This window comes from Nanorana parkeri, unplaced genomic scaffold (assembly GCF_000935625.1).
Source record: "Nanorana parkeri isolate BGI_ZX_2015 unplaced genomic scaffold, ASM93562v1 scaffold1698, whole genome shotgun sequence".
Taxonomy (NCBI): Eukaryota; Metazoa; Chordata; class Amphibia; order Anura; family Dicroglossidae; genus Nanorana; species Nanorana parkeri.
In genome coordinates this window covers 120,448-142,507 of record NW_017307966.1, presented here as the reverse complement: position 1 = coordinate 142,507, position 22,060 = coordinate 120,448, and the positions used below count along the sequence as shown (strand labels likewise).

The 22,060-nt window shown below is 43.2% G+C and overlaps 1 protein-coding gene across 1 annotated transcript; it reads left to right on the top strand.

The window, feature by feature from the left end:
* The first annotated feature begins 4,057 nt into the window (after positions 1–4,057).
* On the top strand, positions 4,058–20,883 carry LOC108799330 (alpha-1,4-N-acetylglucosaminyltransferase-like). Its single transcript, XM_018571186.1, has 3 exons — positions 4,058–4,208; positions 13,800–14,308; positions 20,281–20,883. Exons 1-3 carry the CDS (start codon positions 4,058–4,060, stop codon positions 20,881–20,883), a joined length of 1,263 nt encoding a protein of 420 aa, XP_018426688.1.
* Positions 20,884–22,060: the final 1,177 nt, after the last annotated feature.

Genomic DNA, 22,060 nt, shown 5'->3' with positions numbered 1-22,060 from the left:
TTCCCCTCCTGAGACCCTCCGCACCCCTCCCGGGACCTTCCGCACCCTTCATGACACCCTCTGTACCCCTCCTGAGACCCTCCCGGGGCATTCCGCACCCCTCCCGGGACCTTCTGCACCCCTCCTGGGACATTCTGCACCCCTCCTGACAACCTCCACACCCCTCCTGTGCCCTTCCGCACCCCTCCTGACACCATTCGCATCCCTCCTAAAACCCTCCGCACCCCTCCTGGGACATTCCGCAACCCTCCTGACAACCTCTGTACCCCTCCTGAGACCCTCCGCTCCCCCCAGGGACCTTCCGCTCCCCTCGTGAGACCTTCCACACCCCTCCTGAAACCCTCTGCACCCAGGACCGGATTTGCTCTCCCTGCTGCCCCAAGGCCACCTTCTTCAATGCGCCCCCCTCCCCTCCATCCAGCCCCCCATGGAGAATGCCAACTGGATAGCGGCGGTGACAGGGTTAGTTTGAATTTATTTTATTGTTTATTTTTTTTTACTTTTTTATCACTTTTTTTTTTACTTTTTCCATTTTATTTACTTTTGTCATCTTTTACTTTTTTATTTTTTATCATTGTTATCTTATTATATTACCGCCTGGCGCCCGGAACTCCATGTTCCGGGCGTTGGGAGACTACAAACCGCTGCCGCCCCTCTGCTCCCTGCCGCCCCGAGTCCAGGCCTTGGTGGACTTGTGGGGAATCCGCCCTTGCCTGCACCCCTCCTGAAACCCTCTGCAAACCCTCCTGGGACCTTTGGCACCCATCCTGAGACCGTCTGCACCCATCCTTAGGCCTTCCACACCCCTTATGAGACTTTCTGCACCCCTCCTGAGACCTTCTCCCCAAGACATCAGACCGGCACCCCGGGAACAGAACGACAGCACAAAATTCATATACTATTATTCTGCATTGCTGTGATTTGTAGTTCTCAATAGCTGATGGTATTGTTCTGCACTACTTATTGTCCTCTATAGCTGGTGGTATCCTGCATTGCTGTATATGTTTTGTGTTTTAATGTTCAGTTTATTCTACCAATCTCTCGTTAAAAATCAAACGTGCCAATCTTTATGTTTTTATCTTGGGGGGGCACAAGTATCTGGTCTTGCCAAGGGTGCAAAATAGGTTAGCCGGGCAGCACATTCTGCTGTGTGAGGACCCTCTCCTCTTAGCCCCACCCCCTGACTGGGGAGATGAGGAAGAGGGCCCTGCTGGAGAAGGAAGGTAAGTCTGGAGTGGGGGGAGGGAGGGGTCTGGTGCGAGGAAGTGTGTGCGTGTGTGTGTGTGTGGGTGGGATGCTTGTGGCATTCTGCATAGCTGACTTATTATAATGTATTGCTGGTGGGGCTTGTAGTCCCGCATAGCTGGTGGCATTCTGCATTGCTGTATGATGATTATACAGTAATGCAGAATAGCTCCAACTATGTAGGACTACAAGTCTTAGCAATGCATTATATTTTTAAGTAGTGATACACCACTGCCAATACTGGGCATTTTCCCAAGTACTCATACTCGTGAAAATGCCCAGATACTAAACACAGATACCGGTGTTCTATCGAGAACGTCGACGTAGTCGAATTTATCGACCTCAGCATTTGCGCTTGTGCACAGACCAATATTATCTAGGTAACCGGGATTTATTCACAAAGTATTTCGTTTAAATCGTTAATTGTGACTGTTAATAATATTCCATCCATCATTCATGGACGGCATATTATTAACAGTCAGAATTAACCATCACAAATGAATACTTTGTAAATAAATGCCGGTTTCCTCTGTAATCCCGTCTGTACATAAACACAGATACTTGGTCAGCGTTCTCGACAGAACAACGGCACTAAAAATGTAAACAAGCGGCTGCCTGAGGTCCCGCACTTGCTGGGGACCTCGGCAGTCTTCCTGGTAACCATGCGGTGCCATGGCGGTTGGGGCGGCCCCTTCATTGTTTCTTGCACCAGGGCCCTGAAGGTTCTAGTTACGCCACTGACCGTGACACTCTGTGCTTACAGAAAAATAACAGACAAGCTAAGTTGACTAAGTTCGCAATCACACCAGATGTGTTGTGCTGTGCTGGGCAAGTCAGCAACACACAGAATGCAAAGTCCCAACACACAGAAAGGGCAATTTGCCTTCTTCCCTATTAAGTAAGTTCACAACACTGCATTGCTGTGGTGCACTGAATAAAAGCACTACATACAGTACTGTATCACACTGTGATGCACTCCACTACTGTTCTCTGCACCATTTAGAATCTACCTATCACCAAAGGAAGAAGAGAAGAAAGAGGACCCAAACCTAATACAGTAACAGGGGTGGAAATGGTAGAAAGCAACCTGGAGTTGGGCTTTAAAGCAAATTTGTAGCCTGACTCAAGCTGGTAATCTAGGCTACCATGAAGTATTAGTTATTAAGGATGGTACATTCATTTAAACTGATCCTTCTTTGGACCATGTTGGGGAGATTTTCCATAACTTTCTGTTAGAATAGGAAAGGATAGCAATTCCCTCTAATTATTGAACAGACAAAAAAGGTACAATTTTTAATAGAAAAGGGAACAGCTAGAATGTCTGTCAATGTTTTTTATTGCTGCATGTAACCCTCCCCCTTAATGTATTGTATGGTGTCATAGGACTAGGAAGGGAGGAAAAATGCTGCCCAGTAGAGTCACAGACAGAAATATACACTTGAAAGCAATTTTAACTTTTCTCTACTTTATAAAAAAAATAAAAATATATATTTATACCATACCGCCATAAGACCTAGACTTTCTAATTATCATGACTTTAAATTATGTATTTATATTTAGACTTTGCATGAAGTGGGATAATGTTAATTACACACAGCATATACTAAAGTACCCACAGATATGCACAAAAATAAAAAATGCCTGACATGGTTTTTTAAGAATCAAATGCATCAACAAACCATACAATGTAAAGAAATCTGATCTGACGACTGGAGCTGTGTAACATTTTTTATTTTAGGTACAAACAGGGTATAGCAAAGTCCTTGAGTTCAATCTTGTGTGCCTTCATTTATGCCCTCTATAATACACAATCTGTCACCCTTGCTACCTTCCATGTCAATGTTGGAGCTAAAGTCCACTCTGTTCTAATTGAAACAGTTTACACACGTTCTCCAGTTTTACCCATTCCGTAGCCCTTGATATTCCATATTGTTTACTTTCTACACTCAAGGACATTATGCTTTACATACAAGACTATATAGTGGAACCCGCTTTTGCTCTAATATAGGATCGATAATAACCTTTTACCTTTAGCTTGTAAGCTCTCACGGGCAGGGCCCTCCTGTCTTGAATAATATTGAAATGTCTTCCCTATATTGTAAAGCGCTCCACAAACTGTTGGCACTATATAAATAATAATAATCTCAGATTATATTTAATATTTAGTGCCATCATTTTCCAGATCTTACTACTCTTTTACTGTGGATGCCTAAATACTTCATTGTATTACATATCCTATGTGTTCTGAGCTATTATACTATGATGCTTAATGTTTTCCACATTCTTCTATATGCAGGTTTATGCTTTTTCTTATTTGTTGAATTATTATTTGTAAAACTTGAATAAACATTTATTATACTAAACAGTTTATGCATGAAACAATACCAAAAAGGGAGGAGTCTAATCTACAAGGAGATTTCACTGCTTGCCAAACTACTATTTTTCATTATCTCTGGGGTAAGGTGAGTCTGTATTCACTTTATTCCCTTTCAATGTATGGTGCATTTAACTTAAATTTCTCATGGAACTGCAAGAGACATTCATGATAAACAATAAACATAACCAAACCCACACATAATAAATACAAATACCAACACACTCTTTTTGTCAAAGAAATGGATGTGGCATTTTTTATTGGGTAACTCAAAAACATTAAATAAGATAGGAAATAAATAAATATATAAATAAAATCATTAACCATAATAACTCACTAGTGCTTGGCTAGAAAGAAACCCAAGCACACCAAAAAGACTAAAGCTGTATTTCCTTCTAAAATATCCCTCTCCAGAGATGTGACAAACCACATAAAACAATGCCGCAAAAAATTAAGTGGTGGGAGGGCAGGAAGCTCATCCGAGTGACAGATGACAAGGTGAAGAAGAGATGCTCTTCCCGCCGCAAAAGGTACATCTGCCTGGATACAGACCCTGTCCAATCACCTGCCAAAAGAGAGCAGAAAAAGAGTGGGAAAAACCCAAAAGAGGGGGAAGGGAACTTTTTTTTGTCGCTGTACAGTTCCATGAGGGGGGCTCACTTAGTGCTCATTCACCCCCGCATAAAAATCCACCTACAAATGGCATACATTTTTGCATGAACCTGTTATTGTGTTTTTGTATTTTTTCTAAATGATGCAATGCATGAGAAATCAATCAAAATGGTCTTGGAACTATTTCAGAAAAAAATAATGAAAGCGCAAGAATAATATGATGTAAAATAAGAGAAATCCCTCTTCATTCTAAAAAGCAAATCCACCGTATTTTTTTTCAACATAATTTTGTACATTTTCCAACATAATTTCCTCCTAAATGAATAATTAGAACATCAGGAGCGGGCCACTTATTATACATCCTAACACGACAGGAGATTAAATCACACCACCTCATTCCCCTTTGTCTTGACCAGGAAACAAGAATATCTTTCAGATTCATAGAAAGATTTTTAGAGTACACTCTCCTCGAAGCCCACTTCTTTGCCCAGAAGATAAAACTATGTCCCACCATCCAGATGGAAAGTATCTTACCTAAAATATCAAACAGATAAATTAGGCCTAATGTACTTTTTAAATCTGTTGGACTCCCATCTACCTAACTTCTTAATGACACTTTGATCAAGATCCAATTTAGCAGCCTCTGTAGCAGCGCCAATTCAAAAAGAGTGTGAGGAGAATTCCAAATCGCCCAGGCCAGCAACTGATAAACATTTAAAGACAACTCTATTAAACTGAAATTTGGATAGAGCTGATCCATCTAAATGAAGTAAAAAATTACCTTAAAAAGATGGCCTAACAGACAAAAAGGGCAAAGAGAAAAACATGGAAAGGCATGCACAGTAATCCAGCTGATCAGCTTTTGCTTTTCTAATCAAAATATGTAAAGAGTTCTCAAAAAAATCTATTATCAGAAAAATGTAAACCGGACAGGTGACTTTTACTGTATACTGTAAGTTCATAAATTCTTAGGGCTGCAAAAAAGGCTAGAACAAAAGCTGGGCAAAAAATAATTGTTTCATAATTGGAAACACATAACCTGCAGCCACATTCACGAAGCTGCCGAAGGATCTAGCCGTAGCTTCGGCCGATCCTTTAGCCAATAGTAATGTAGCAATGCATTCCAATGGGAACATTTTTTATTTATTTTTTCTATTCTGACATCGCTCTCTGTCAGAATAAAGAAAAAAAAGACACATCAGTGTTTCTCTCCTGGGCGGCCGGGAGCGGGTTTCTTCACTCGGCTGCCCTCAGCAGCTTAGTGAATAGACCCGATAGTTTAGACAACACATCCAGAGTAATTGGCCTCCAGAGTAACTTTCTGTAACCTTTCAGCACCTGCTTAACAGAAAAGTAACTGTTACAAGCAGGGAAGTTAAAAAGATTCAGAAAGAAAGAAACATCAGCCAATGACTTAACTATATGTGAGTAAGAATACCTTGATCAATCATAAGGCAAATAAAAGAAAGAACTAAAGCTTCAGAAGAATGCATACTGGTAAAACCAGAACACAGAACTGTACACCAATTCTGCCACACAAAAGAGTATTGCTTTCAGGTTGAACAAGCTACAGAGTTCCTTATATTAAGGGCAATTATTATTATTATTATACAGTATAGTGGATACATTTTTGGGGTTTTGTTTTTTTTTAAATAAAGGGTTTTTTCAAAAGTCTGGCCTCTTTTTTTTAACAATTTTATTTAACCCTTCAGTGAATGAGTACCCCTTACTCATTCACAAGGGGGAGGGCCGCATCTGGGTGCCCCTTTATTAAAGGGGTACCACAATGTGAATAAGCCCCCTTCCCGCACCCCCATGACCAATGCCCCAGGGCTTGCGGGGAAGAGACACCGCCCCAGGCTTGCTCGTTCTCCCGCCCCTTTTCCTGCCCTGCCAGGCCTGTGCTCGGATCAAGAGTCTGGTCTGGAATTTTAGGGGTACCCCACGTCTTTTTTTCCCCATTTTTGGGGGTTGGGTTCTGCCTTAAAATTCCTACCAGACCTTAAGGGCATTGTATGACTTTAAGGGGAACCCTACACACTTTTTTTTTACATGTGGTCCCTCCTAAAATTCCTACCAGACCTTAAGGGTCTGGTATGACTATTGGGGGAACTCCATGCTTTTAAAAAAAAAAAAAATTGGTCCCTCCTAACATTCCTACCAGACCTAAAGGGTCTAGTATTGTTTGGGAGGGGGAACCACATTCTTTTTTTTTTAATGTCTTTTTTTTCTACTTTTTTTAAAGTAAAAAAAAAATGAAAGTCTCATATAAAAAAAAAAAAAAAAATAACACCAAAAAAAGTTTCAAGTCCCCTGCCCCCAGGCGCATGCACTTATACACTTAAATACGATTCAGGCGCGGCTACGTGCAAAAACAACGATTACGCCGCACATGTTAAATATCGCTGCAAACGTCGCAGTGAGAGCAATAATTCTAGGCCCATCAATTGCTGATAACACTAAACTGATGAGTGTTAAAGCGTTTAAAGCGTCACCTATGGCCAATTTTAGGCATGGTAGTTTTTTTGCGATTTTGTGGAGGTGCATGCAGTTTTAAAGCTTGACATGTTTGGTGTCTATTTACCGAACGTGACCCCCGTCTTTTATATTTTACCAAAAAATAGGGTAATAATAAATGTTTTATAACATAACATAGGGGAAACTTTTTTCAAATTGTACGGTCCTTTTTTCGTTATATAGTAAAAAATATAACCCCAGTGGTGATTAAATACCACCAAAAGAAAGCTCTATGTGTCCCTAAAAAATGGTATCAAATTTATTTCAGTACAGCGTTGCATGACGGAATAAATGTCAAAGTACCACAGCGCTGAATACTGAAAAATGGCCTGGACATGAAGGGAGTTTAACACCCCGGTCATTAAGTGGTTAAATGTCATTTTTTTCTTTACAAATGTCAGTTTTGCAGCAGCAGGTTATACACATCTTACAGATGCACCACTTTACAGGCAGTTTAAGGGGACCCCCCAGGCACGATAGTTAAAGGAATTTTTCATCTTTATTGTTTCACTTTAAGTTAAATTAAAATCACTGCTCCTTTAAAAAAATTATATTTTAAAAGTAATTTTTGTCATTGATTCCTGTCCCCCAGGGCAGTACCCGATTCCCCATACACTTTTTATGGCCAATAACTTGCAAATAAGCCTTCAAAAGAGGGGACATTTGATTTTCAAAGTTCTATCCCCATAGACTTGAGTTCCCCATTGAGTTCTAAGTTCGAATTCAAACTTTTCCCATGTTCGAAAGTTCGAATTCGAACAGAACACGGAATCACTAATCACTAATCAGCAGTGGAATTCAACCTACAGGGTACATATCTAGCTTTTAGCCAAACATTATATTTGAGACACTAGAAAACCAAATGTCTCAACAAAACAACCACAGGCAGAGATTTAGAGGACAAACAGTTAACAGAAAAAACTACTCCTCTATTATCAGATTGCAACAAAATCTTCTTATTGCGAAAACCGTCACCCCACAAAGCCACTGCCGCCACAACAGGATATAATTCCAGCAAAACTATGGGGGTTATTCACTATAGCCTGTACAGCAGCCAAAGGCGGGCACGCGGCTCAGCAGAGCCGAAGGCATATGCTTTGGTTTGACTGAGCCGAAGTGACAGCTGAAGCGGTGTGAACGGCCTGCGGAAGGCCATCCGTTTGCCTAGGGTTGCCACCTTTTCTTCAAGCGAAACCCGAACACTCTAGTGAGGCGCTGACATTTTTTGGGAGAATGAGTCGCGGTTGAGACTATTTTCAGTGGGGGGCCAGTAGCTCCTATATTAATTTTGGTTGCCCCTGTCTGCCTGATATCTTATCTTCGGGTTTCTGCTGCCATTAAACCCGGACACAGCATTCAAAACCCAAACTGTCCGGGTGAATCCTGTACAGGTGGCAACCCTACGTTTGCCCCGCAAATGACAGCTGGCTCCGCCTAGTTGTAATGACAGATCAGTGTCCCCAAATGACCTGGGGATGCTGATCTGTCATTAAACAACAACAACTGGGCGGAGCCGGGCGATCAGATGCCAGAGTAACGATATTGCTTAAAGTGACATTAAAGGATATCCCCCCATCAATGCTAGTGTAAGGACTTATCTTAAATGATGCCTATTGATCATCATCTTCTTTCCAGTAGGTTTCAAAAGTCCCTCCAGCGCTGACTGCTGTGTCTGTGTCCACAGAGTCTGTGCGGGTGCACACTGCTGGGCTGTGTGCACTGACTTATCCTGTGTCTCTCCTCGTCTCCCGACCAAAGATCTGTACTGCGCATGCACCCTTCCCATGATCCTTTTCGGCCGCCCAAGCTTTTTTAGATCTTCAGACTGGAGCGAGCAGCGGAGACACATGTAAGTTTAAACCTTTATTGTAACTTAAAAACATTTTTTTTGCATATATCTACTGCTTGCTAGTAGTAGATATATGCAAAAAACCCTGGGGGTTTAATTATCCTTTAAAGGAGAATTATGAGGTGAGTGCCTCAATGAAACTGTCACAGGTCGGCTCAGTAGATTTGGAAGTGAGCGAACACATACCGCCGTGACAGGGGAGTGACTGGATTCTCCCCTCCCCTGTCCGATCCTCCAGCGCTGACTGGCGGAACGGACGGGGAGGGGGCGGGTACAGCTGGCTCTGCCTCTAGATAGGCAGAGCCAGCTGTCACTCACGCAGCTGGGTGGATCCAGACATAATTGTCGGGATCCGTTTCAGCTGCGGCGTCTCATTATACCGCAAGCTGCAGCTCGCTGTATACTGAGCTTTGGGTAACGGGAGGACGCTAGTTTGTGTCCTCCCGTTACCCTTCGGAGAACTATAGGGAAAAGCCCTAACCCCATAGTTTTACTTTAAGTAATGATCTGCCGGTTCTCTTCAGCACCAAGTAGACCATTCATTCTGACCAAATCACTAAACCCATGTAAAGAAACTTAGCTCCAAACCTGCAAGGAACCGACATCATGCTTCACTGATACCCGCAGAAGCAAATTCTTGTACTGCTCTCCAGCTCTTTGGCGGACAAACTACCTCCTGGTACAGACCATTTTTAAAAATGTAGACTGCCATTGTTCAGAACACCAGTTCTTATGTTTTCATCCATAAGCGAGTCACTTGGCAATGTTTACAACTTTTGATGGGTGTATCAGTGTCCCACTGATTTCTGCTAGGTCAGAGCTGATAGTGCTAATGGACATCTTCTAAAAGGAACTTAGCATGATGTGTCTTTCATCTTCCATGGTAAGTTTCCTTGGCAGACCACTGGATGTCTGGTCCTCAGAGTTAGCTGTTTCATTGTGCTTTCTATGTAGAATATCACATCTAGAAACACCTATTTTCCTTGAAGCCCCTGCCTATGAGAGACTTTGTTGATGCAGTAAGGCCATCCTTTGTCTTGTTGCTGTGCACAGTCTTGCATTGCGTATGATATTTTACAATGAACTGTTTTAAATTACCTTAACATGTTAGTTTGGCTTTTCCTCACCATGTTTGATTTTTCCTTCACAACATATTCTGTTTGATTTAATGATTTAACCTACATATTATTATTTTTTTAAATACTAGCACCTGTCTGGAATAATTTTTTTAATGATGTACTGGACCATATGCTTGCAATATCCTTAATTGTATGTGCAAGCGTATCTGGGAGAATTGTTCCTGTTTTAAAGGCAAATGGTGAGAACATCAAATATTGATTTTTTTTCCCCCCAGTTTACACATTTTTTAGGTTGCTATTTGATAAATAAAAATGATAATTAAATTATTTTTGAAAGCATCTTCACTTTACAGCAGGGGTCTCAAACTCAATTCACTTGGGGACCACTGGACAATGTTTCTGCTCCCATGGGCGTCGCTTGAGAAATTGAATACATTTTCACACTTCAAAATAAAACTTAATTATATACGGTACCATTGTTAATGTATCTGTGTGTTTATAATGTCAGTCTATGTGTTTGTGATGGGTTTTTTTTAATTCAATGTCAGTATATTTTTTGTGATGGTTTGTGTTGTGTGTATTGTCAGGATTTCTGTAAGTGATGTCGGTATGTGTGTTAATGTTTTTGTGTTTATCATATCAGTATGTATACATGGGTATACCGTATGTGTGCAGAGTCAGTATATGTGTGTGTGTTTTTTCCCGCAGGCTTTAATTTTAATTATAGAGGACCAGCAGATTTACACATTCACTCACACAGAAATTTGCACACACACAGAAATACACTCCCCAGCCGCACATACAGAAATACACACCCTAATACACAATATTGCACACACACACAGAAATACACACACACACAAATATAAAAAAGAGCCCCTCGCCTACTTACATTTTTTGCAGGAATGGGGCACATTTCCTGGTGATCCAGAGGTTGAATACTAATCCTTCCCGGCTCTTAGTGAAAGCTGACAGAGTCACAGTCACATGCTGTGCTCTGACTCACACTGAGTGCTGGCACCACCAGGAGCAACTATGCGGTCTGCATCTGACAGAGCTGCAGACCATGTAGCTGCTCCCCTATGTCAGATACACAGCCCATGACCATCAGCCGGTTGCGGGCCACATGGTACCAGTTTGCAATCCGCAGTTGCCCCTCCAGGCTGGTCCTTTGAGACCCCTAGTACCAGAAGGAGAATAAGGTGTGCATCATACTCACTAGTGATGAGCTGAACAGGTCCGAGTTCGATTCGAATTCGAACTTTAGAACATCCAAAAAGTTTGAATTTGAACTCGAACTCAATGCAAGTCTATGAGGGTAGAACTTTCAAAAACAATTGTCCCCTTTAACCTTCCTGGCGGTAATCCCGAGTGTGGCTTGGGGTTAATTTTCAGTACCAAAAGCGGTAACCCCGAGCCACACTCAGGATTACACTGTAGTGTCACTTACCTTGTCCCTCCGAGCCCCCGCTGTGTCCTCCGGGTTCCTTCCCTGCGAGCTCCGTCATCGCAGGGGGGCGGAACCGGCGGGAAATTCACAGGTAAAAAATAGAAAAGAAAAAATACTGATATAAATCAGACTGCCAGGGAGGTTAAGAGTGCTTATATGCAAGTTATTGCCCATAAACAGTGTATGGGGATCCGGGTACTGCCCTGGGGGACAGGAATCAATTAAAAAATTTTTTTTTAAGAATACCATTTTTAAAGTAGCAGTGATTTTAACATCACTTAAAGGGTAACAATAAAAATGAAAAATTCCTTTATTAATATCGTGGCTGGGGGTCCCATTAACCTGCCTGTAGAGTGGCAGATCTGTACGAAGTATAGAACCTGCTGCAGCAAAACTGACATTTCTAAAGAAACAACATTTTTTTTTTTTTTTGCAGTTTCCCTTTAGGTCTAGTAGGAATGTTAGGAGGGACCACATTTTGTAAAAAAAGAGCATGGGGTTCCCCCCAAAAGTCATACCAGAGCCTTAAGGTCTGGTAGGAATTTTAAGGAGGAACATCACCTCCGACAAGCAAGCACCCCTTCCCCCTTATACCAGGCCACATGACCTTGGCACTGGGAGGGTGCTTTTCCAGGGTCGCCCTGGAAAAAGCACCTTGTTACTGCGCCGATAGGGACAAGGGCCTCTTCCCCAAAAACCCTGAGGCCTTGGTTGTGGGGGTGCAGGCAGGGGGGCTTATTTTCATCAGGGTACCCCTATAATAAAGGGGCTCCCAGATGCCACCTCCCCCCTTGTGAATGAGTAAGGGGTACTTGTACCCCTACCCATTCACTAAAGGGTTACATACAATTGCAAATAAAAAGTCCAGACTTTTGAAAAAATCCTTTATTTGGGAAAAAATTTTTATATTAAAAAAAAAAATGGATCCACCGACGTAATCCAGGGTCAATCACAACATCCAGCCTTGTCCACAACTCAACGAAATGAAAAATAAAAGAACAAATAAATAGAAATAAACTTCCCGATCGATAGAGCTGACCTGTGACAGCTTCTTTGTCACAGGTAGACTCTAACTATGAGGATGGGGGGAAATCACTCACCTCACAGTTCTCCTTTAACCCCTTCGTGACGGGAGACGTACAGTGTACGTCTTGTCACTTTGTGCCTATATGACTGGCCACGTACACTGTACGTGACGAGTTATATCAGGCTTTGTAATGCCGGTATTTGCTGATTCTCAGCATTTAACAGTCATTCATTAATGTCTCAGTATTGAGGCATTAATTAATGAAATAATTAAGCTTTTTGTAAAAGCTTCTTCCTTTCATTAATGAAAGAATGAAGCCGTTACATGCAAATAGAGGACCGCAATTTGCGATCCCGTATTTGACAGCTCAAAATAGCAGAGAGGCAGCAGTGACTCACCTCACCTCTCTGCTATTTGTTTTGACAGCTCGAGAGCCCGATGTTTGGATACATTTCACTGAAAGGATACAATGTATCTTTTGAGTGAAATGTATCATTTCTGATCGTCTAGGCACGATCAAAGAGCTTTTAGTGAGATCTGAATCTGACTAAAGTCAGGATCAGTCTCTAAGGTTATTATTAGCTGTTCCTAAGTTTGGATCAGCCTAATAGCCAAAAATAAAATAAAAAAGTTAATTTATCAAGCTGTCATAGTGATTGCTTGATATAAACTGACAAGAAAAAAAAAAGTTTTTTTATTTTATTTTTATTTTTTTTACAAAGTGTAAAAAAATTAAAATAAAGTGTAAAACAAAATTAGGAAAATATAAATTATATATAAATATATTTTTTATACTATAATTAATATAAAAAAATTCTAAAAAAAAAAAATAATAATCAAAACTTGTGAAAAAAGTGTTTTCTTCTAGTTTTTTTCCTCATTTTTTTTATTTTATTCAAACTAAGTGAGGGGTTAGGTACACATATGTGATATAATTATATAGCCCTATCTGTCCTCTAAAAAACAATATATAATATGTGTGGGTACATTTAGTAAGAAAGTATATTACTGACGTGGAAAAACCACACAGCAAAAATGTAAAAAATGTGTCAGTCATTTATGAACCGAACCTGAAAACTAGCTCAGTCATGAAGGGGTTAAGTGAACTGGTAAGTAGTTCTGGGTCCTTTGGACTGCTTTACCAGTTGAGTGAGTACATTTTGGTTTTCTGGCAAAGTGAATCAGTGCTTACTAGCAAACCCCGGGTCAGAGTGATCCAGCAAGATGAATTAACTTCCATCTCCAAGAATCCTTCTCCATCCTGAATATACAATTGTATTTCCTATCTCACTATTTGAAGCAGACCTGCAGACACCTTCAAAATACTTGCTGGCTGAGTGCAGATCTCTGTCTCTAGCTTTGTCATTAACACTGGTACCGTATATAGTTAATTTTTATTTTGAAGCATGAAATTTGGCAAGCGCCCCCCACGGGACTAAAAACATTTGGCCAGTGGCCACTGAGTAAATTGAGTTTGAGACCCCTGCCGTAAAATATGGAGGCCATTAGGTCAATATAAAAGGAAGGGAGCTCTTGCCACACCCTCTGACTCTGCTGTACTAGGTGCTGGCCAATCAGTACGCTACAAATCCCTGTCATAAATCTTCCTTTTTTAAAAATGTCATCTCTGTTTGTTCCATTTTCAGATAAGTCATTGGGCTCTATAACCATGCTGAAACAGATCAAAATACTCACCTTTGTGATGGCAATAGCAGCTATTACTTTCCTGAGCAGAATTGCCCTTAACCAGAAAAGTAATTTCATCATGAATATTTTAACGTCCAATGGCTTATTATCGGATCCAAAAACCACAGAGAAAGCTGGTGGAATGTCCAATATGATCGAAAAGGTATCCTCTGCTGCGTTCACAAACACCATTCTAAGACAAGGAAATGGAATCTTTTTTGTCGAGACCACAGGCAGAATGGAACCACCTTCCCTGGTCTTGTGTGCTATTGAGTCAGCGGCCCGAGTCTACCCTGACAGACCAGTGGTCTTCTTCATGAAAGGATTGGGGGATATCATGACAGCTGAAGAAGACAGCAGAACAAGGGAACATTTTCCAACTCTCTATTCTTTTCATAATATCTACATCTTCCCTCTCAGAATGAATGAGTTATTTAATCAAACACCTCTCATGACTTGGTTTAAAAAGGTACAGTATGTTACAGACAAAATAGCATATCTTTGAGAATAGCTGAGAATGAAAAATGTGAGTATATTTGTAGACAGGTAGCTAGATAGCATTACTCACTGCAAAGGTTGTGGAAACTGTAACTGTATTAAAAAAAGAAAACAAAAGAAATAATTTTTTGAAATGTATAATCCCACTGTTAGTTATTAACTAACCCTCTGCACATCTACACAATCAAACATGCAACTAATTCTGCACGAACAATAGAAATCATTGAACGAACGTGCACAGCATAAAAATTAATTTTGGACGAAACTAATGAAAAATAAAGAAATTTTAATTTTTTGTTTTTCAAAATTAATAATTATGCTCTTTCGGATTTGGAGGCAACGAACATCCGAATCCGAAACCGCACACATGAACAGCAGAATGTAAGGCGGCCATATTGGCCACCGGAGCATTCTGCGCATTCAAATTTTTCGTATATTGGGGAATATAATAATTAGTTCATTTAGCTTCGGACGAACTGACGATTCAATGGAATTTCTTTGATTTGCAAGTTTGTCCGAATGCACATGTCTAGATATTATGTTTGCTGAACAACTTTGCCAGTTGACCACCTTTTTTTGGGTCGGTCCTATGCCATTTATAAGATATAAAATGTTTAAAGCCCAACTGAAGTTTTAGCCCAAATGCTGAAAGTAAAATCTAAAGAACCCAACTCCCTGATCATAAAAGTCCTTTTCTGGCAGTATGCTGTGAAGAAGGACATATGCAGCAGTCTGACACACTTCCAGCATGGTCATTATTACAGCGCTGCAATTAGCAATGCTTGCTGACAAGAGCTAATGACTGCCCAAGGCCAAGAACTCCATAGGGCGGAAGTTCTACAGCCGAATAACAATAACATTGCACCCAGCTGGTATAATTGACTGGCTTGATGTTGATGTCTTTCAATGTGATTTCCAACACACCTTTCAGGCTATATCCTCCAATTATATGTACAACAGGTTAAATCGACAAGCTTACCTTGCTGTCAGTCACAAGAAACCCCCAATTAAATATTAATGAGCAATCTTGCTTATGGTATTTAGGATGTGAAGTAGCAGGAGAGCACAATGCTGGCATAACATAGACCCTAACATTACAATGAGATGTAAAACGCTTTAATAACTAGGTCATTGGGCTGAAACAGTATATAGTCCATACGTTGTAACTTCAGCATATTAATGTAGTCACAAGCAAATACTTTACAAGCAGTGAATCCACTAGTATGACCATATTCTGTAGACTAACAGAAAATGTAACATATGCTTCAGTGGCGGACCTAAGGAACAAAGGGCCCTGGTGCAAGATTTTTTTTGCCCCCCCAAAAAAAAAAAACCCCACAAACACAGCGCTTTCCTCCCACAGTGCTCGGCCGGCTGTCACTTTCTCTCCTCCCCGCTGGGACACAGAGCAGCGCCCAGCGGGGAGGAAAGAAAGCACGGATGTAAAAATGGCACTTTTGGCATTTTTCCAAAAGTGCCATTTCAGGCTGATATCTTTTGGCTGCCTGCAGGGCTGTCTTCAGTGCCTCCTTGTTCCGCGGCTCCCTCTTCACAGCGGCCGGCAGGTCCCATATTATTTCAGCCGGCGGACAGGCCCCCCGATTTCAGTGCGTCGCGGGGCGCCCCACCCCATTTTGGATTGTCAGATGTTAAGATCAGTATCCGGTGGCTGGTGGGCCCCCCATCTCTGTGCCGGCGCAGAGACTGGGGGCCCACTGGCTGCTGGATACCGATCCGGTGCTATCCGGCGGCCGGCAAGTCCCACCATCTATGCACAGGGACTGTGCTGGGCCCACCCAGGCTGAGGCACCGGCTGCAGTTCCACCACTGTATAAAGTACTGCAAAGTACTGCAGCGCTGAATACTGAAAAATGGCCTGGCCAGGAAGGGGGTGTAAACACGCCGATCAAGTGGTTAACTACCCCCGGGAGCTCTCTAGATCTGAGCGGGCGTCTTTAGACGTCCGCTTAGACACGCCCCCTCACGCGCGAGCGGGGAAATGGCCGATATTTAAAAACAGGCAGCGATGCCTGTTCCCATAGAAGCGATCCGCCGGCTGTGGGTGCCGATCGGCCCCCCCCCCCCCCGCCCCCCCCCTGCCGTTGTCCCACTGATCCCGGGCTCCGCTGTGCCCGGTGCGAGCCTGGGATCAGCAGGGGATCAGCAGGGGATCAGAGGGAGATGGTTACACGAGCTCCCTCCTGTCCCCTCACTGCAAGAATGCGGAAGTATTGTATATTACATCACTTCTGCATTCTTGTGTCACTCTCCAGCTTCAGAAGCTGGAAAGAAGCTGATGGAGCAGATCTGTGCTTCATCAGCTTCTTCAGGGGGGTCCTAGGTGACATTAGGGGTCTTGGAGACCCCTGATGTCTCCATAAAGAGGACCTGTCACATATTTTGCTACCACATAGGGGGGTTTTATTAGCCCCCGTATGTGATAACAATAAATTTTAGTTAGTGAAAAAAAAAAGAGGAAAAAAAAGGTAAGTCCCCCCCCCCCAAAAATTTTTTTTTAAGTTACACATAAAAAAAGAATTAAAAAACAAAAACATTTTTTAAAGTCCTCACCCATAAAACTGGGTAATAAATGTTTCCTAACATAATGTAAAAGAAACTTTTTTTTTCATAATTTTCTGTAATTTTTCCTAGTTATAGTAAAAAATAAAATTAAGATTAAATACCACCAAAAGAAAGCTCTATCTGTACTCAAAAAATGGTATAAAATTAATTTCAGTACAGCGTTGCATGACGGAATAAACGTCAATCAAAGTACTGCAGCGCTTACGGCAGGAAAATGTCACTTTCGGCATTTAGCCGAAAGTGCCATTTTCGGCGGGCGCCCCCCCTTCACTTTTCGCCCGGGGCCCGCGCCCCTGCTGCACCCCCGGTTGTTACGCCACTGCTGTACTCAGCAGACACTGAACTGCCTTATCACTGAAACATTAATCACCTTCCAGGTCGGGTCACATAACTTCTTGCAGCTGCCCGATGTGATGGAGAGCACATAGAGTGCAGATCAGCACGGCTCACCTCAGTATGCTGTTTACATACGTGAAGGAGGAATGTCCAGGAGGCGTCCATGAACATCATGTCATTCCTTTTAGTATGCCCCCTTCTAAAGAGCTGAGATCGGGAGCATTATCCAGCTCACGCTGACAGGAAGGAGGGGAGGGGTCAAGCACTCGGAGATGCTCTGTATTACTGGGTCGGAAGACGGCCGAAGAAGTGTTTGTAAAAGTTCTCATCCTCACCGGGCCCCCCTCTGCTCGGGCCCCCTAGCGGCCGCGTGGGTTGCTATGGCAGTAGTTCCGCCACTGACGGCACCCCTGATTACCATATTTTTGTATATGAATACATGTAGACTTTTATACATAAGTGTGGATTGTTGTACATTAAAAACATTTTTAATAAGACCTACCCCGAAAATAAGACCTAGTGTGTTTTTTGCAGCCCCAAAAGATATAAGACAGTGTCTTATTTTTGGGGAAACACGGTATATACATTGCCCCCTCTCTATATACATTGTCCACTTCTCTATACACATTGCCCCCTATCGATACACATTGCCCCCTCTCTGCAGCTTCAGAGTGGCCAGGAGGAGAGAGAGCGAGCGCTGTGTTCAGAGCCGCCTCTCTAAAGGTGCCCATACACTGTACGATAATCGGCAGGTGTATGTCAACCAAGCAGGCTGGATAACACGTTGAGAATCGTACGATTGTTGGTGGGTTAGTGGCGTGCTCGTAAGACAACTACCGAGCGGGCCGGTGTGCGCAAGCGCACACTGCCCGTTCAGCATTGCAGTCATCGGAAGCCCTCCCCTCAGCTGGGCGGGCTTGTGATGATCGCAAGTACGATCTGCCTGTCGTACGTTGCTCCTTCGCCTGTGTAGCCAAAAATCCTTGCACCGGCCCTGTAGGTAAGAGAGCCACTGTCCCACATACCTGGGAGGGCTGAATAAGACAGGAGATTATTTAGTAACAGAGCTGAAATCTCAAACAGCTACTCTCTATATTCCAGACACTATGAAACAAGCAATAAATTATGCCTCATATAACCTAGTCACTTACTCTCCTGTGCTATTGATATCACTGAGGGCCGGTGCACACCTAGGCGATCCGTGACCGTAAGGCAATCATGCACGATACCGTGCGGATTGCCACACGGTCACGGAGTCGCCCATCACAGACGATCACACGGTGGGTGCCATTATTTTGTAATGGCATCCCATTTGCGCCAGGCGGATCATGCGTTTTCCCACCGCGATTCTGCCTGTGCATCCAGAACACAACTAACATGGCTAAAACAGCCGTGCATCGTGTATCGCAAAAAAAAGGTACATGCACCTGTGATTTCCGTGGAGATTTCACCCCATTGAAATCAATGAGGCCGCACGGCAATCAATGTCTGCAGTTGTGAAAGACCGCGTAATCCCAGGACGCGCAATCCCAGATCGCTCAGGCATGCACCGGGCCTGACCAGTAGAGTTTGCTACGGAAAAAAAGTATTCCTCATTTCCAACACTAGCATGTACAAAATCCATTATGTCAATTTCATGTTGGCAGTTTAATGGTCATCTGCAGCAGACAGGGCCGGACCGTCTAAAAGACTAGTGTGCGTGTGCAGAAACCTGACTGGATCTGCTCTGCATTTGGTGTGAACAAGGCCTTAAAGACACACACACAGAACGGAGTCCAGGAGGAGAAGGTGAGCTGACAGGGAGGAGGGGGAATCATTAGCAGAGTGAGGAGTGAGAGGAGCTCCATGACCCCATGCTGGGCACGGGGGGCACAGGTGCCAAACTCAACAGAGACACAGGCAGGACTGCCATCAGGGGGGTATGGATGATACTCATATGAGGGGCCTGGGCCCATTACATGCGTATCGGCCGTACAAATGGCAGCACGGTAGAGGGAAGAGGTGGAGGCGGCTGGGCCCCAGCAGCATCAGACCGGCGGCATAGGAGGCTGGGCCCCAGGTGCGCTCTGTGGAGTCTCAGGGGGGTGCGTTACTAATCCCTGCGTCCAACCAGCGTGTTACTAATCCCTGCGTCCAGCCAGCACGTCACTAATCCCTGCGTCCAGGCAGCGCGTCACTAATCGCTGAGTCCAGCCAGCGCGTTACTAATCCCTGCATCCAGTACGTCACTAATCCCTGCGTCCAGACAGCGCGTCACTAATCCCTGCATCCAGTGCGTTACTAATCCCTGCATCCAGCGCGTCACTAATTCCTGCATCCAGCCAGCATGTCACTAATCCCAGAGTCCAGGCAGCGCGTCACTAATCACTGCATCCAGCGCGTTACTAATCACTGCATCCAGCGCATCACTAATCCCTAAGGCCTTGTTCACACTGAAAGCATGTGCGTTCCAGAGCGGTAGCTGCTGGAACGCACCGCGATCGCTGAGAAACCTCCCCACGCATTTTGGGGTGGGAGGGGTCGTTGCGGTGCATTGAATTCAATGGCACCGTTTCCACGGGCTTGCTCTATTTTTTTGCGTTTGCTGCATCCAGCAAGTCAACTGTATCCCTCCTGTACCTACCAGCAACTGGCCCAGCCCCTCGATTGCGCTTCAGTGTTTGGCCCCACCCCTTGAGTGCACCTCCATGTTTGGACCCACCCCTGGATTGGGGGTGGGGCCTTCAGGGTCACATGATTGGGCTGCTCTGTCTAAAATGCCCGGGCCTATTTTTTGTCCCAGTCCGGCCCTTGCAGCAGATGTATGTACAGCTCAATATATACTCCCTACACTTACAGTTTTAACATTTACTGATGTGGACAAGTTATGTTAACAAGTCAAATCAGAACAAACTAAAGAGTGACTCTCTACCAAAGAGCTTCTTTATATATGCCCTTAGATACCATACTAAGATGTGATTTTGTTAATAAAATTACTGTTTATGTTGTTGTTTTAAAATATATTGCATTCTTGTCACTTACTAGGTGAACCCAGAGAAAGAACGTTACTGGACTCATGTTAGCGCGGATGCCTGTAGGCTTGCCTTGATTTGGAAATACGGTGGCATTTACATGGATTGTGATTTCATCTCAATTCGTCCAATACCTAACAATCTTTTTCTAGCTCCTGAACATGCTGCATCCATTAGTAACGGTGTTTTTGGCCTCTCCCAATTTCACCCCCTGACATGGCTATTACTGGAGGACTTTGCTGACAACTACAAGGGAGAAATATGGGGACAGCAAGGGCCAAGACTTTTTACACGTGTTGTGAAAAAATGGTGTGGTCTGCCAGTATTTATCACTAAAGATGATGTCATGTGTGGAAATATATCCTATTGTCACCCTCAGCGTTTCTATCCCATTTCTTATCCATCATGGAGAAAATATTATGAAGTCTGGAAGGATTTACCAACATTTAATGGCACCTATGCCTTGCATCTCTGGAATTTCATGAATAAGGAAGGTAAAACTATGGTACCTGGGAGCAACACATTGGTGGAGCATCTTTACCAAAAACAGTGCCCCTCCAACTATGATTATATTATGAAAAAACAAAAAAACTCATCAGTAACCAGATCTACTTAATTCATCAAAAGGGATTACTGGGCTTATTTGAAGTGGATCTAAAATGGAAAACTAAAAATATCTGATAGGAAAAAATAGGAAATGTTCCCTCTACTTAGGGAGTCCCAGTAAAATAGCATTGATATTCATTCTGGGGTCTAGTCAGGGGCGTAACTACATATCACAGGGCCCCATAGCAAAATTTTGTAAGCCCCCCCGCAACATACCCCCCACCAAAAAAACCCACAAAAAGAAAAATAATAATGCCATTGACTCAAGTGATCACAAACACTTAGTCTCCTTGCATTCTGGGGTAAAAGGGGGCGCGGCAGTGCCATTCATGTCAATTGAATTCCAGACACCCCCTGCCCGCAAAAAAATGTGCATGCAGTGGCGTCACAAGGAGGGTGCAGGGGGTGTGGCCCGCACCTGGGTGCCACCATTGGACTTCATTTTGGTGTCACCCCTTATGATATGTCGGGCACTTATTCTTGGACTGAGAGCCCGACAGTGTCAGGAGAGAGGAGGGGACCCGGCGGCATACCGCATCCTGCCGGGTGAACGTCCCCTCCTCTTTCTGTCGGCGTCCATCACCAAGATGGCCGGCAGCAGGCGTCAAAAAGACCACTGCGGGAAAACGAGCTGGGGTGGCGGTTTTAATTAAATTGGGGTGCCCCTTTAAAACACAAGAAATTTATACTCACCCGGGAGGCAGGTATATCATAATATATGGAATGTGGGGACGAGACCAGATTACTCTATGTAACTTATATACACCAAACAACAGACAAATACCGTTCTTAAGAACTGTTCTTTCAAAATTGTCCTCTACACCTCATCAATATTTGATTATTGGGGGCGACTTTAATGCTCTCTTATCCCCAACTCTTGATAGACTGGGAATTGCTGGAAACCCTACCCCAGAGGGCGCAACGGGAATTGCTAATCAATTCCAATTACTGCTTAAACGACACGCCCTGTTTGATGCCTGGAGAACTCAGAATCCAACAGATAGGCAATTCACTTTTTACTCTAATGCCCATGGAACTCACACTAGAATAGACCGTTTTTTAGTTAACAGTAAAGCTTTAAGTGCTACCCTATCCACAGAAATCACTTCTATTACATGGTCAGATCACGCACCTATAGTCTTCTTGATATGCTTGTTCCCTCCTCCGGCAAAATTCTATAACTCGCG

What these genes read in the sequence shown, in the direction of transcription:
- LOC108799330 (XM_018571186.1), top strand. Translation starts at nt 4,058, where the DNA reads ATGCCGCAAAAAATTAAGTGGTGGGAGGGCAGGAAGCTCATCCGAGTG. An exon ending in CAAAAGAGAGCAGAAAAAGA is followed by an intron (nt 4,209 to 13,799) that starts GTGGGAAAAACC and finishes TTCCATTTTCAG; the next exon opens with ATAAGTCATTGGGCTCTATA. An exon ending in TCATGACTTGGTTTAAAAAG is followed by an intron (nt 14,309 to 20,280) that starts GTACAGTATGTT and finishes GTCACTTACTAG; the next exon opens with GTGAACCCAGAGAAAGAACG.